The sequence below is a fragment of the Abramis brama genome (genome assembly GCF_963993115.1).
Source record: "Abramis brama genome assembly, chromosome: 15".
NCBI classification, from domain to species: Eukaryota; Metazoa; Chordata; class Actinopteri; order Cypriniformes; family Leuciscidae; genus Abramis; species Abramis brama.
The window spans coordinates 31,217,159-31,233,743 of record NC_139977.1 but is presented as its reverse complement, the minus strand read 5'-3'; the positions used below and the strand labels follow the sequence as shown (position 1 = coordinate 31,233,743).

The 16,585-nt window shown below is 37.5% G+C and overlaps 1 protein-coding gene across 3 annotated transcripts in view; it reads left to right on the top strand.

Moving 5' to 3' along the window:
- ctif (CBP80/20-dependent translation initiation factor) overlaps positions 1–16,585 on the top strand; it is a 68,974-nt gene that overhangs the window by 26,671 nt on the left and 25,718 nt on the right. For all 3 annotated transcript variants that reach the window (XM_084137799.1, XM_084137798.1, XM_084137797.1), the window contains exons 6-8: positions 519–623; positions 1,523–1,616; positions 13,630–13,706. In XM_084137799.1, the coding sequence (XP_083993925.1) occupies positions 519–623; positions 1,523–1,616; positions 13,630–13,706 (276 nt within the window). The remainder of the gene's footprint in view (positions 1–518; positions 624–1,522; positions 1,617–13,629; positions 13,707–16,585) is intronic.

Here is a 16,585-nt window from a genome sequence, read left to right as displayed (position 1 = left end):
CTGAAAACATTTGTGATGTGGAATATTTTATGGAAACTTAATACATTTTGTCCAGGAATCTTTGATGAATAGAAAGCTTTAAAGATCCACATCTATTTAAAATAGAAATCTTTTGTAACATTATAAATGTCTTTACTGTCACTGTGTTTTATTTTAGTTTTTACACACAGGTTTCAGATGCATGAATTAGAGTAACGCCACTTTAATCCATTCAGAGCTCCATATTCCCTTTCAAAACAAGCTCTGAGTTTGTTTTAATTTATTCAGCGGATTTTATGAAGAATGTGCATGAGCTAATTAGCATCTCCACAGTGACTTTAGCATATCAGAGTATCTAGAGTTTCTTGAGGTTGAATGAGCATGTCATCAAAATAGTCATGATGCATTTTCTGTAAGCAAAATAAACTAGTGATTTTAGGGCTGAATATGACCTAGTTCAAGTGTGTAAATATATAGTTAGTATAGTCAAGGATTCCTACGGGTGTGTGATGTATGGTTTGTGTGGTTTGTGTTCACAGAGGCGCTACGTGGGACATGCAGCCGGAGAAACTGGATTTCTCTCAGTTTCACAGGAGGCCGTACAGAGGCACACCGAAACACCTCCCGCACATTGACCGAGAAGGGTGAGAGAGACGCTCCTCTAAACAACACTGACCTGAGATCAGACACATACAGTCTGAAGCGTCTCACATTAACACAGGGCTGCCGGCGGAGCCACAGTCACACTTATATTTGTTTCTTTTGACATGTAAATCTGCATGTGAGGGAGTTTTGAATGTTGGAGTACACACAATAGTGTAATGTCCAGTATTGTTGTGCTGTAATGGGGTGTGGCCGTGTGTTTGTGTGGCGCTCTGCTCACTACTGACCTCTGCTGGACGAAGGCTGTCAGTGCCAAATAAATGCATTGAGGGAGTGTAACACAGTAATGCCTTCTGTCATATTTAATATAAACGCATTTCTAAGGCCTCTAAATGATCAACTATCTAAATTGATAGTTTAGACTTTTTTATTTAGCAAGTAAAATGCCTTTTAGGATAATTGCAAAAACGTCCTTTTGCTGGTTTTATAAAGTAAGTGCAAGAATGATGTTTATATTGGTAGTAATATTTTAAGGGGAACACTTACTGGACTGATGCAACTTAGCTTTACTTGATTATCCATTTTTTTTTTTTTTTTTTTTTTTTAAATCATGTTAAAATGTTATGACCTCCAAATTCTCACTATATCATAGTATATGAGCCATAAAAGCTAAAATATGATGCTCAACAAAAACACACCTACAGATTTTTGTCGTATTTTGTCATATTTTGTAGGGAAAAAAAGTTTTTTTTCTGCCTATTATTTAATATGTAAGGCTTTACAGGTTTAAGATGTTATGAAAACTTTAAATGTAAAAGTCTTAAAGCCCCAGAAACAATCATTATACATAATAGTTCATATATTTACTTATTTGATGCTTCGTGTTCAAAAATGAAAAACAAAAACAAGCCGTCGTTTTGTCATGTCTGTTTGTTCACAGGATGATAAAGGGCAAATTCGAGAATGATGATGATGATGATGATGATGATGGTATTGACCTGGAAAACATGGAGAAATTCCTGCCCAGTCTGCCAGTAAGAAACTCTTACTCCAGTTTCCTGATAGAAGACGAACTCGAGGATGAGTGTTAAATGATCTCTGCTGCAGTTCACTTATTCTGAACTCTCATGTGATCTCATGTTTTCTTGTGTGTGTGTGTGTGTGTGTGTGTGTGTGTGTGTCTGTGTGTGTGTGTGTGTCTGCGTCTGTCTGTGTGTCTGTGTGTGTGTGTGTGTGTCTGTGTGTGTGTGAACAGAAGCTCCCTCTAGTGTCCAGACACTGAAAGTGGTTTTATTTTAACTGATCCGACACTGACATCTAGTGGTGACGTCACAATTCGACTGTGTGTGTGTGTGTGTGTGTGTTACTGTGATGGTCATTTCTGCACAGTAATGTGTTGTTTCCACTGAGAAGGATCTACTTAGTGTTAGTGAGTTGTCCACTTCGAGCTAAACTGAGTTTGTCTACATTCAGACACAGAATTAAGTGTTTTAGTACTGTTCTTCTCGAATAGTGTGTGAGATCATGAAATTGCTACAGCAGTTTATAGATGTATGAACATGAAAGTGCATGAATTATAAATTAAGATGATTTTTAGTCATTCATTTGGCTAGACACTATCCTGCAAATCAGTACTATCTGCATTTTAATGTTCGTATTTTTACGTTAACAATAAATATAGATGTATTTTTAAAAAAAAATGATAATAATAAAAATGACAAAAACAAATAGCAAAATTACTAAAAGTTTCAAATTAATATGAGAACAGAAAATATAAAATAAAACCGAGTTAAAAATGTTAATAAAAACTATAATAGTATGTCAGTGATGGTAAAGTAATGCTGTAGTTTGTTTCTGCTCGTCGACGCCATCTAGTGCTTTCATGATGACATCACTAATGGAGCAGAGCTTTCTTTCTTTCTTTTTCTTTCTTTCTTTCTTTCTTTCTGTCTTTCTTTCTTTCTTTCTTTCTTTCTTTCTTTCTTTCTTTCTCCCTTTCTCCCTTTCTCCCTGCACCCGTCTGTCCAGACAGCGAGATGTGGCAGGTCAGAGGTCGTCCGCAGGCACAGACGTGTGTGTGTGTGTGTGTGTCTGTTACGCGGCGCTGGCAGACAGGGTGGAGTGTGTGTGATGCCAGCCATTGTTCTTACTCGTCTTTCTCCTTGTTTACTGGTTGAACGTTGTTGGATGTTAAAATTGGAGCGTGGACGAAAATCATATTCGAGTAAACTTGAGAAACCATAGCAAATATCATTTGTGTTCCTGTTTCCTGCAACAGCGAAGTCAGAAGAGAACGATGTTAAATGTACTGAGACGAAACTTTTGAATGCTAGTGAAAATTACATGCATATATACATACTTAACTAGATTTAATAATTATTATGGAAAATCATCATCACGGTCCATAAAACAGTGTGAGGAACACAGATGTCAGCCAATCAAAACCGAGCTCATTTACATACATGACTGACAGATGTTTATTATGCGTCTGAGTTTAAGAATCTTCACCTGTCAGAGTCGTGTGAAATAATTATTGGCATGAATGATTTATTTCTGTGATCTCTAATCCATGAACGCACTGATATCTTGTGTGTTGTGTGTCAGGCGAGTGCTTTTGAAGTGTTGCTCTATTGTTTGTCACCTGATCAACAATATCTGCCAGATACAAATGCCTTGTGGCACTGGCACACACACTCTAACACTTACACACACACTAACACACACACACACACTAACCCGCGCGCACACACACACACTCACACACACTAACATGCACGCATACACACACACTAACATACACGCATACACACACACTAACACACACACTCTCATACACTCACACTAACACACACATACACACACACACACGCGCACACACACTCACACTAACACGCACGCACGCATACACACACACTAACATGCACGCATACACACACTAACATACACACATACTAACACACACTAACACACACACTCACACAGACACACATGCACACTCACACGCGCGCACGCATACACACACACACTAACACACACACACTCACACAGACACATATGCACGCACACACACTCACACTAACACACACATACACACACACACAAATATGCACGCACACACACACACACACTCTCTCTCTCTCTCTCTCTCTCTCTCTCTCTCTCACACACACACACACACTTTATCTGAGTGTTTGGCTGGTGTGTTTATATTGTGTGCTGTTGTGTGTTTGTTTGGTGTGTGTCATTGTGAGCGGATGTTTCTGTGCATTGTAAACTTTAATTGTCTTTAATACAGAGCTGAAGGAAGTGATACCCTGTGTGTGTGTGTGTTTTATCACGTTCACTCTTCCCGTCATTCCCACAAAATTAGCTCCGTTTCCAATAAGGTCAGAGTCAGTCTGTCTGTTTCCGTATAGATGGAGGTGTGTGTGTGTGTGTGTGTGTGTGTGTGTGTGTGTGTGTGTGTGTGATCGTTTACCTAACTGTACTTTAACCCAGAAGTTAGTTAAATCAGATAGCACTTTATTATAGTCTCATTTGTTAACATTACTTAATGCATTAGTTAACATAAACTAACAATGTGCAACGTACATACAGCATTTATTAATCTTTGCTAATGTTAGTTAATAAAAATACAATTGTTCATTGTACCTTTATATTAGTTAAATAATATAAACTAATGTTAACTAATATTTATGCACTTTTTGACTTGAAATTAACATTAGCTAAGATTAATAAATGCTGTAGAAGTTTTGTTCATTGATATTTCATGTTAACTAATGTTAAATGAGACCTGATTGTAAAGTGTTACTGGTAAGTCTGACTAAACCTCGCATTGAGGACTAAAGTTAAAATGATTCATGAAAACAGTAAATATTGTTTTCTTTTAGAATTTGTTTTATAGTAATTTAGATAAAAAGCGGAAAATCAATAGCATGACCTTGTTTAAGATTAAATGTGTATATGTGTCTGTCTGTGTGTGTGTGTGTGTGTGTGTGTGTGTCTGTCTGTGTGTGTGTGTGTGTGCGTGTGTGTGTGTCTGTCTGTGCGTGTGTGTGTGTGTGTGTCTGTCTGTGTCTGTCTGTGTGTGTGTGTGCGTGCGTGTCTGTGTGTGTGTGTGTGTGTGTGTGTGTGTGTGTGTCTCTTTGCCTGCGTGTCTTTGTGTCTGTGCGTACGTGTGTGTCTGTGCGTGCATGTGTGTCTGTCTGTGTGTGCATCTGTGTGTGTGTGTGTGTGTGTGTGTGTGTGTGTGCATCTGTGTGTGTGTGTGTGTGTGTCTGTATACGTGTGTATGCGTGTGTTTGCATCTGTCTGTGTGTGTGTCTGTATACATGTGTGTGCGTGTGTGTGCGCGTCTGTCTGTCTGTGTGCGTGTCTGTGTCTGTATACATGTGTATGCGTGTGTATTCGTCTGTGTCTGTCTGTGTGTGTGTCTGTATACGTGTGTGTGTGTGTGTCTGTCTGTCTGTCTGTGTGTGTCTGTATACATGTGTGTGCGTCTGTGTCTGTCTGTGTGTGTGTCTGTATACATGTGTGTGCGTCTGTGTCTGTATGCATGTGTGTGCGTCTGTATTTGTCACGTGTGTGCGCGTGTGTGTGTGTCTGTCTGCGTGTCTGTCTCTGTGTGTGTGTCTGTCTGCGTGTCTGTCGCTGTATGTGTGTCTGTGTGTGTCTGTGTGTGTTTGTGAATTGCACTTCAACCATGTAGTTAAATCAGTAACGCTTTACAATAAGGTCTCAGTTGTTAGTTAATGCATTAGTAAACATAATCTAATGATGAACATTGATTAATCTTTGCATGTGTGTCATCTCAGCTGTGTTCTCAGTCAAAGTATTTATTTCTTGTTTAGTTTTTTTGCATCATATATTTTGACTCGTATGCATCTACATACTGTGTGTGTGTGTGTGTGTGAGATCAGCGGTGCGTCTGTGATGGGTCAGATACTATAGACATGTCTAGTTCCTGCAGAACAAAAGGCCTGTGGCGGCCAGACACTGAGCGCTCGCTCCCCTGATCTACGTGCAGCTCAACAGGAGCAGAGACGGAGAGAGAGAGCGAGAGAGCGAGACCCTGGCAGCTCTCACACACACACACACACACACACCCTCGCTTTCCTGTGATTGTCAACCAGACGAGACACAGATCTTACCTGCTCTCTCTGTCGTAACGCTGGAATGAGGAGGTCAGTGAGGGAAGCTTGGATGCGGAGCCGTCTGTTGGGAGTTGTGGAATTTGTGGGTGGATGCTAGTTGGCCGATTCAAGCGACTGTATGACGTGTCATGTTACAAAACCTTGGTGCTTTAAAGATGAAATACAGCTATTTTTAGTGATAAAAAGAGAGACACATATTTTCAGTGTCTTCTTAGTGCAGCACTAGTACTATCATCCCACAGTGAGAGTATTAAAGTTCAGTTTGTGCTTCGTCCTACTGCGTTTGTGTGCTGTTACTAAGCAACTCTTCCCTAGCAACTGCATAGCAACTCCCTGGTAAACATCCAGAACAGCTTAGCAACTGCCTGGTGACCAATCAGAACAGCCTAGTAACCTCATAGCAACTTGCTGGTGACCAAGCAGAACAGCCCAGGAACTGCACATGAACTGCATAGCAACTCCCTGGTGACCAACCAGAACAGACTAGCAACCATATAGCATTTCCATGGTGACCAAGCAGAACAGTGTTTGTGATTAACCTGAATGCCAAATTACCCTCATGGCAACTCCTTGGTGACCAAGAAGAACAGCCTAGCAACCTCATAGCAACTCCCTGATCACAAGAAGAACAGCCTAGCAACATCATAGCAACTCCCTAGTGACCAAGCAGAACAGCCTGGCAACTGCATAGCAACTCCCTGGTGACCAAACAGAACAGCCTAGCAACCTCATATCAACTCCCTGGTGACCAAGCAGAACAGCTTAACAAATGCATAGAATTTGTGATCAACCTGAACAGCCAAGCAACTGCATAGCAACTACCTGGTGACAAATCATAGCTGCCTAGCACCCACAAAATAACTCCCTGGTGATCAATCTGAACAGCCTAGCAACCGCATAGCAACTCCCTGGTTACCGCCAGAACAGGCTAGCAACCATATAGCAACATTCTGAAAACCACCCAGGATACCCCACAACTGCATAACTCCCCGGTGTGCCAAGTCTTTATTTAGTATGTGTCACACATTATGGGGTTACATGATAGTTTAAGTAATTTTATGTGCTTTTGACATTTTATAAAAAAAATTATATTTATCATATTCTATTTTTCTAATTCTATTTGGTTTTAAGTTGTTTTATTCTTAATTTTATTGCTTCAACTTAAACGAAAATTAGAAATGTTGTCTTTGCAACTAATTAAAATTAATAAAATAAGTTAACATTTTTCATCTATTTATATATTTTTTATTTTCATTTCAGCTATATTTCAATTAATTAATAGATTAATGATGACAACTCTGACCAGTAATCATGAAAGATTGGAAAAAGTCGTTGACATTCATTGGTCAAAAGGTGTGGGAACCCTGTTTCTCATTCCCTCCTTTTCTTTCTCTTTGGAAAACTTTTCATTGTTTACTGTATGTGTGTGTCAGCTGCACTGTGTGAGTGTGTACAGTTAATATACTTCGATTGTCTGTCTGTCTCTCTCTCTCTCTCTCTCTCTCTCTCTCTCTCTCTCTCTCTCTCTCTCTCTCTCTCTCTCTCTCTCTCTCTCTCTCTCTCTCTCTCTCTCTCTCTCTCTCTCTCTCTCTCTCTCTCTCTCTCTCTCTCTCTCTCTCTCTCTCTCTCTCTCTCTCTCTCTCTCTCTCTGGTCATGGTCGCATGCCAAGTGTTCGGCACTTTGACTGATGGTTCATTGTCTTCCTCATTCCACCCCGCTAGCGGCGCAGGAATTCCTGTGTCACTTTCCCTCTTGGAATTCCACATCATTATCCGGAATGTCGTGACACCGACTCGTGAACAGGAAAAGGGTCACGTTAATACCAGAGGTGACGGCTTCAGTCATCCTGCAATAGTGATGCTAACAAAGAACCGTCTCTGTCCAGTGAACGCTAAGTTTAGAATCACAGGCTCATACCAACACATCTCACACGGGACGCTCCGGCTTTGTTCAGGCAGCCTGCAAATATCAGATATTTTTGGTGCATCCGTTCCGTGCATTATATCCTTTTATGTTTTTGTTGTCTGAATTGCAAAAGAAAATGCTTGAAATTTTAAGTTTCTGTTTTGCCGAATCAGGATCATGATCGTTAACTAAACTATGAACACATTTCTGGTATAAAAATTATATATTAGTTGAAAAACTTAAACTAAACGCAAATGTTAGCAATTTTGGCAATAAACTGAAATAAGTTTGTTTAAGCAGTAAAATTATTAACTGTAAATAAATAAAACTAAAACTGAAATTTAACCCTAAATAGTAATATTTATTTTAAAAAAACTAATAAAATGACAAAAGCACATACAGTAACGAAATTACAAAAAATCAAACTAAAAATATAACTATAAAAATTAAATATTAATATTAATAAAACTAAAATAAAAGCTAAAATAACACTGCCAAATAAGATTTTTTTGGCAGTGTGAGCAAACCCTCCGTATAGAGTGCAACAGTCGGTTTCTGTAAGTAAAAACTTGAATATGCAAAAATTGACTTTGAACAATAACTTATAATACTTGAGAAACAGCCGTACAGTGAGCTACGAGGTTGTTAATCGATGGTATTTGCTTCTGCTGAAGTCGTCAGCACACATTATTTCAGCTTAGTTTTTAAAATAATCGTGTTTAACTGTGGAATTCCTGGGGATAAACTACATTACCCATGATGCTGTGCAGAAAATGACCAATCAGAGAGTCGGAACAAGCAAAACGCCCAAATAGCTCTTTAGCTCCGCCCACTCTTATGAATCACTGCGAATGACGTAATATATTTGACAGTTTTGCAATAAACTTAAATTTATTGCTTTTATAGATGTAATCAACATTTTCTAAATGAGTAGTTTTATATTTCACCTTTGTTTTTAATTCAATTATGCTGTTTGCAATGCTTCATGGGATTGTAGTTCTTTCCCTCAATAAAGCTGTTAAGTACACAGTCTTGTACCTTTGTATTTTTGACGGATTTTCAAAAACTTTTCCCCTTCAAATCAAAGTTTGTAGTGTTGTGATTTCAACTCGTTAGTTTATGGCTTTAATAATTCTTAATTATTAATGCACTAATGCACTCTATTGCCCTCAGAGACTGGATCAAACACACAGCCAATCACAGCGCAGGAAATCAGCTAGATACTGTAAACATGGTTCTTGGTTGGAGTTAAGAACATGTATGGACTAGTTTGAATACCAAGTGGGTTCAAGTAAAAGCACTTTTCTATGAATAATTTGAAATCAGCAGTTTGAATTATTATTTGCAGATGTTTCCAGCGGTATGTTCACCGTTTCCAATTCCACATTCAATTTGAGAGTTTAAAAGCTGCTGGAGTGTAATATTAAAGACCTGTAGAGCCTCTCTGGCTAATCTTTCTGAAATTTGTTCCGCTCGGACTGTTTAAATCAGAGGATGTAATATTCTCTCTGTCACGGTTCGTCAGCGTCCTCTGATGGGAAACGTCTTCACTCGCTTCAGGTTAATGTCTTAATCCACAGCGTTTTCAATTCCATAACCCTCTAATATCATCTGTGGCAGGGAGAGTTCATGCTCTTTCTCAGTGTCATTTTCTTGGATGAGTTTTCTTGAGCTGGGTCGATCTCGTTAGCTCTGATGGTTGTGATGATTCTAGGGCCGGTGTCACGCGTCGTCATACCCACCCTGGCCAATATGAACCATTACACTGACTCGGAGACTTGGTGTGTGTTATACTTGGTGGCTAATGGAAATAATTCAAATATAGCTTGTCAAAAAGTCAAACGAAATGCATACAAAGTCTTTTGAATTGTCTCGTATCACATTATAGAACTGAAGCTCCAATTGAAAGTGAAACGTGTCTCTCTTTTCTTTTTTGTCGTTTGTGTTTTCAGTTTGTTAGTTAGCCAAGTTATAGTTTATAGCTGTGTAGAATTTTGTGGTTAGTGTTAGATATTGTTATACGTTATTTGTTTTAACTTTTTCTTTTAAATTTTTATACAAATTTTCCAATCATATTTTACTATGTATGTGTGTGCGTGTGTGTGCGTGTGTGTGTGTGTGTGTGTGTGTGTGTGTGTGTGTGTGTGTGTGTGTGTGTGTGTGTGTGTGTGTGTGTGTGTGTGTATATATATATGTGTGTGTGTGTGTGTGTGTGTGTGTGTGTGTGTGTGTGTGTGTGTGTGTGTGTGCGCGTATATAATTTAATTATTAAATTAAATTATTTATTATTATTATATAAATATTTTTTTTATTAATTGCATGTGTGTGTGCATATATATGTGTATAGTTTTAATCCAAATATATGTTATATATATATATATATATATACATATGCACATATATACACATATATACACATTTTTATTAAGTATGTTTCATATATTATGGTCAAATAATATCTTAAAATTAAATGTCACACGTTATTTAACCATAAATACTGTAATGCACCATTTTATTTATATCTTATTTTATTCATTTTATTATTCATACAATACTGTATTTCTAATAATTTTTTATTATTATACTGTTTATTGCTATTTTAGGCAACACGACAAAGTTCTCTAGTCAATGTTATATCCTGGTATACAGATGGAATGGGAGGAGTAGACATTTGACTGACTGAGTTCTCACGGTTACATCATCATTATGACCAATCAGGTCAGAGTGGGAGGAGTCTTGTAAGGCACTCTGTGAACATGGATTCCGTTGTGACCTTTGACCTCTGGAATGTGGCGGTATGCATACGTTTCCTTTCCCGCCCTCTCTAGTCACATCTGCACTGACCAACAGTCCTGCAGCCCGGGGGTCAAAGGTCACACTCAGCGGGGACTTGCCCAACTGAGTGTGTGCGTGTGTGTCACTGGCTTTGATCTGTCAGCCGTCCTGCACAGGACACACACACTCATTCGTATTGTTTCACATTTTAAAAAAACAACGAACCCTTATTTAAAATAAACAAAAGGCCTCCTCCCTGCTGTCCTTTATTCTGCAGTAATTATTCATCACATACCTGTTCGGATGCTTACATTTGTGGCTGTATGTATTTCAAAATATGTCTCAGTGTACGTTCAAACAAAACCTGATTTCTTTGCGCTTCCTTTAAAGAATTATAACAAGAAGAATTTTTTTTGTGCACAAGAATAATAATTGAGGACTTTAATCATGTCAAACGAAAACTCGTGCCTCGCTTTCCTTCGTTTCACGCTTGTGTAAATATTGACATATTTAGGCGCTTTGAAGTCTGAATGTGTTTCGTGTGGTTGCGATTATCATCTGGAGAACATTACAGCAGAGACGTCCAACTTGTGACATCCTGCAGGACTGCAACAGTAGCTCCACACACACACACACACACACTGGAGATGAATGGAGGTTTGCGGACACACCTCTCTCAGCCGCGGAGGAAGTTCCTCATGATTTTAGAAACTCAGACTTGATGGATTCTGATGGGGCGAAACCCAAAATGACAGTCGTAACCTCACAAGTCTTTCCGTTGTCTCTACGGCTGCGTTCACAGTTCTGTGTTCGCTTGTTTTCCACAGACATCTGGCACAGATCAGATCTTGTTGCTTGCATGTAAACAGCAAAATGCTTATTAGATGAGACTTTTTGGTATCTGATATTGGCCAGTTTTAAATATGGACATCTGAGGCACATCTGAACTCATCATATCCAATTCTCCTGAATTCAGGAGTTTCGGCATGTGAAACAAATGTTATCAATAATGTAAGGTGGGTCTTGTTTTTAGCTATGTGTATTCCATTGGATTGTAATCATTGCTCAAATGTCAGGTTATATCTCATTATTGTCAAGCAAATATAAAATGTGAGACAAAATATATACACTGCCGATCAAAAACATTTTTTATGTTTTCAAAATCATTTCTGAAGGATCATGTGACACTGAAGACTGGAGTAATGATGCTGAAAATCCAGCTTTGATCACAGGAATAAATTACATTTTAACATATAATCACATAGAAAATAGTTATTTTAAATTGTAATATTATTTCACAATATTACTGATTTTACTGAACAAGATTTTATTTAAAAGAAGAGACTTTAAAAAAAATCTTAATTATTCCAAACTTTTAACCGGTAGTATTATTTTATTTTTTAAATGCATTATATTTGTGTTTGCTGTACAAAAATGAACTTAATTTTTTATAATTACACATATTATTATGTTACCGTTTTGAAAATCATGTTGAAAATAATATAAAAAAATAGATGCATTGCAGTGAAGAAAGCTTCAGGCAAAATGTGCGTAACTATCATGATGAAATAGGGTTTTCAGCTTATGTAAAGTGCTTTGGATTTTATAAATGTTCATTTGCATTTCAAGCTGTTTATTACAATAACCCTTCTTATAGTCATGTAGACTGGCCTTTATATGTAAAAGAGAGGCCAGAATATTCTTCAAACATTCACTGTTAGTGTTTCGGCTGAAGAAAGTATGTAATACAGGTTTAAAACCACATGAGAGTGATTTAATGATGACAGTTTTCATTTCTGAATGAGTTTTCAGAAGTTTTTACTTCAGTATGGGTCGGTGAAGGTCCAGCCAGGTCTCTGACGCAGTGTATTTATCATTATGAATGCATCCGGAGGTTTATTTTCTAAAGTTTCAGTTGTTTTTTGTAATAAACGTGATGGCTGGCGACTCTCTGTGTCCGACTTTGGCTGTGTTTCTGTGTGGAGGCGGGGTTAAGCGTTAGAAGCCCTTATTACCAAGCCGACAAGGAAAAGCAGCCAATTACACTAATCTCCTGCCACATCTGTGTCCAATCAGAGGCAGCCAATCAGCATACAGTGGTTTTGGCTTCAGAGACTTAGAAGGGTTAGAAACAGAAACCCAGAGGACCGTGTGTGTCTGCGTGTCTGCGTGTGTGTGTGTGTGTGTGTGTGTGTGTGCGCTGCTACTACTGCAGCTCAGAGCTCAAGAATGTTCCATTATGCTGTGAAATGGAAGGTTGTCAGAGTTTAGAGTTTTATTTCCCATCATGCACCAGTACTTGTTTCCCAGATCTGGCCGATAAACTTTGGCGTTTTAACCTCCTGCAGGACCCAAGAGAAATCTTTTTCAAACTTTATCTTATCTTCAGTTCATGGTGCTGTAGATGTTGTGGTTCTCTTGTGTTTGCAGATCGTGTTCATACAGCAGAACACACTGCAGACTGACCTGTGAAGTCACATGCACAAAATGATCGTATTTTCGTGTGAAACAATATTATGAATAATGAAGGGAGGGACTTGATTCTAAACATCTGTATTTGATTGAATTGAATTGCGCAGATGTCAAGTAATGGGTCATATTTGACAATTTCATGTCATTACTTTAATGTTATAAGCTATTTTGTACAAATAGAACCAGGATATAATGTATGTATGTGTATATGAATGTATGTCGTACACATGTACAGTATATAAACATATATATGTATATAAAATTATTGCATATGTGTGTCTATATATGATATTCTAGATATATATGTAAATGTGTATATAAATGTATATATGCACATATAAATGTGCACATATAAATATTATTTAATTAAAATATTAAGAAATACAAAAAATATTCCATCCTGGCTGTATTTATTGTACACAATTAAAAAAAAAAGTTTTAATTAAATGTCTAGATGAGTTTATGGGAAAATGTGCATAATTATCATGAAAATAATATTGCAATTACAAAAATATGAATTCTTTTTAAATAAACCAACAAATAAAAACTTTATGCAAAATAAAATCTCACTTTTTTATTTTTTGTGTGATTCACTCACACAATATATATATATATATATATATATATATATATATATATATATATATATATATATATATATATATATATAAAGTGTAAAGATGTATTTTGTTGTTGCATTTCTGATGTGTGTTCTGGTTTGTTCTCTCTCTCTGTCTGCAGGTTTTTCCTCCTCTGCCTAATGAAGCTGAGATCGCACACACTAAAAAACTGTTTCGCCGCCGCAGAAATGACCGCCGGTGAGTCACTCAGTCTCAAAACACGACATGACCTTCTCCTTACGTTACCGTCGGACTCTCTTCCAGTTGTTCAGCGAGAACGTTGAGCGCAGGGCACTGATGTTAGACTCGCAAAGCAGAAAACACTCCAGCTCACACTTTCCAATGTAACGAGAGCGTCAGCCAGTGTGTTTGTGTTGTGTTTGGAGTATCTGCGTGTTCTTTACTCATAATCTTCACTGTTAATCCACAAAACCACTTCCACCTTTCTGCTTTTACGTTTTGACTTTGACCTCATCGGAACAGTTCTCTGTTGTAATTTGCGGTTGCTAAGAAACTGCAAAAAAAGAAAATATTTTGGTCTAAACTTGTGTGAAAGAAAAGGAGAAAGCAGAGGGTGAAAGCAAGCAAAACCCTTCTATTATTCATGGCTTTGTTAATGCAAAGAAAAGCTCTCGTTGTCATCGGCCTGATGTCCTTGTGTGTGGAACCCAGTCCGACTGGATTTCTTCAGTGGATGTTTCTCATGTGTGCTTTGTGGTGCCGCCGTAGTCAAGTACGTTTATACAGTACTGAGGTTTTTGCTTTGACGGGGCGTGTGGGACAGAATAGATGGTTTGTTTGTGAAGAAAGGCTCCCAGATTCACTTCGGCCCAGAATGCACTGGTGGTTTTGAAGCCTAAATACAATCGGCAGAAGTATAAAGCTAAACGTGGGCTATAAACGAACTACACCACGGTCACATGACTTCCGGATTCATGTGACAACTCTTTCAGTTTATAATTAAAAAACATTTTCCCTGAAAGTTTGGGTTAGAATAGTTTGCAAGAGCGCGATTATAGACCCAACAAGGCTGTAAAAGTGGACTATTCTGGAATTGGATGCTTGTTATAAAATTAAAATTTTGATTCCTCTTTTTGATTCCTTTGTGTGCATTTTAATATGACTTTACCTGCACGCCGTTTTCTGTGCTGCTCACACATCCAAAGCACGCTCACAGAAAAAGTGATTTTAATGTCATTTTAAAGCATTCAAGCGGGAGAAGACATTTTCTGTGCTACACACACACATCCAAAACGACGTGCGCACCTCTCATACTGAATAGTGCGCGATGTTGAAGTTCTCTTCCACGTCTTTTTGCACTTGAACGGAAAAATACACACAAAAAATGTCAAAATATCCTTGTAAACACAATGGGTTATGTTTTAAGTGAACATAAACACAAAGAAAACGCATGTGTAACAGTATATTGGATCCGTGCAGCAACAAAATACAAGGAGAAAATTTACTCGCTGTTCTTAAATTTTGTAACTATTATTTTAACTACATTTTTATTTTATTTTATTTTATTTTATTTTATTTTATTTTATTTTATTTTATTTTATTTTATTTTATTTTATTTTATTTTATTTTATTTTATTTTATTTTATTTTATTTTATTTTATTTTATTTTATTTTATTTTATTTTATTTTTGAGAATAAAACGTGACAATATTTTGAGCTTGTGTCCACCACTAGGGATGCATCGATATGAAATTTTGGGCCGATAATTGTTTATATTTGAAAGCTGAAAACCGATATATTGGCCGAGAAATCTAAATCCAAATTTATATAGAATTTTTTAGAGCCTGATTACAAAAAACAAAAGTCTCACCATTAAAAGCCATGTCCCAAGCACACAATTATAATGTTCTCATCATAATTGTATGTCTCCTATATGACTTGTGCTGCACATTACACTTAACTGTATCTTCCTTTTCAAAGTGATTCCAATCATATTTCAAGCAATTCAAAATTGTCTCAGCTGAAGGAAATAATCCATTATTTATCAGCTTTAATATATCAGCCAAATTTTATTATCGAGCCGAAAACCATAACATAAAAATGAACATATATCGGCCGATACCGATATGGCGGCCGATATATGGTGCATCCCTATCCACCACAGAGCTTATTTTAGACATTTAACCAAAAACCCGTTAACTTTGGGGCGATGGATCCGGAAGTGCTAAAAAAGTGCCTCTTCCCTGCAGCTCTCTATAACACCACCCACAGCACCTTTGCATTGTGTTTGCAAGTTTTGCGCAGGCAAATTTTTGCATGTTTTACTTGGACTTTGACTACAAAAGTTAGAAGTAGGAGTAAAGACAATCTAGAGAATAAATCTTTCAAATTTAGAGAGTGTGTGCGAGTTCACCTCACTACACAAGACGATTCTCTTCCCACATCTCTCTCTCTCTCTCTCTCTCTCTCTCTCTCTCTCTCTCTCTTCCACTCCTCTAGCAGAAGGCTATTCAGCCTGTTATTGCTGGTGTTGGCCACCCACAATGCTTTGCTTCTGCCAGAGAGGACCCTGCGGTCATGTTCTTTGTTGGCATCAGTTCTTGCCTTTTCTTTCTCTCTCGCTCTCGAGATTAGTTTGCTGAAACATCTTTGCAGTCACATTTATGAAATGCAGCATATTCTGTTGACAGAATCTCGCAGGAAAGCAGTTTAGATTTATTAAGAGCCAGTCAAACTAATGAAAGTTTCCTCAGAGTCTGTGTGTATGTGTTTGCATGTGTTTATCCATGTAAACTCACACATGCTCAAAGGTCTCGGGTCTTTAGTATAAAGGACAGTTTGAGTTTGAGATCGGCAGATTCATCTAGTGTTGGTTCCAAAATTTGGCCTTGTGTCATTTATGTATGCATGTATGAATTTTGTTTGTGAAAAAGAAATTAATACTTTTATTTAGCATTATTTGAATAATTAATTTGCATTATATGATCAAAAGTGACAGTAAAGACAGTAAAAAGATTCTGTTTGAAATAAATTCTGCTCTTTTAAATTTCATCAAAGAATCCAGAGGGAAAAAAACAAGTATAATGGTTTCCACAAAAATCTGAAGCACAACTGTT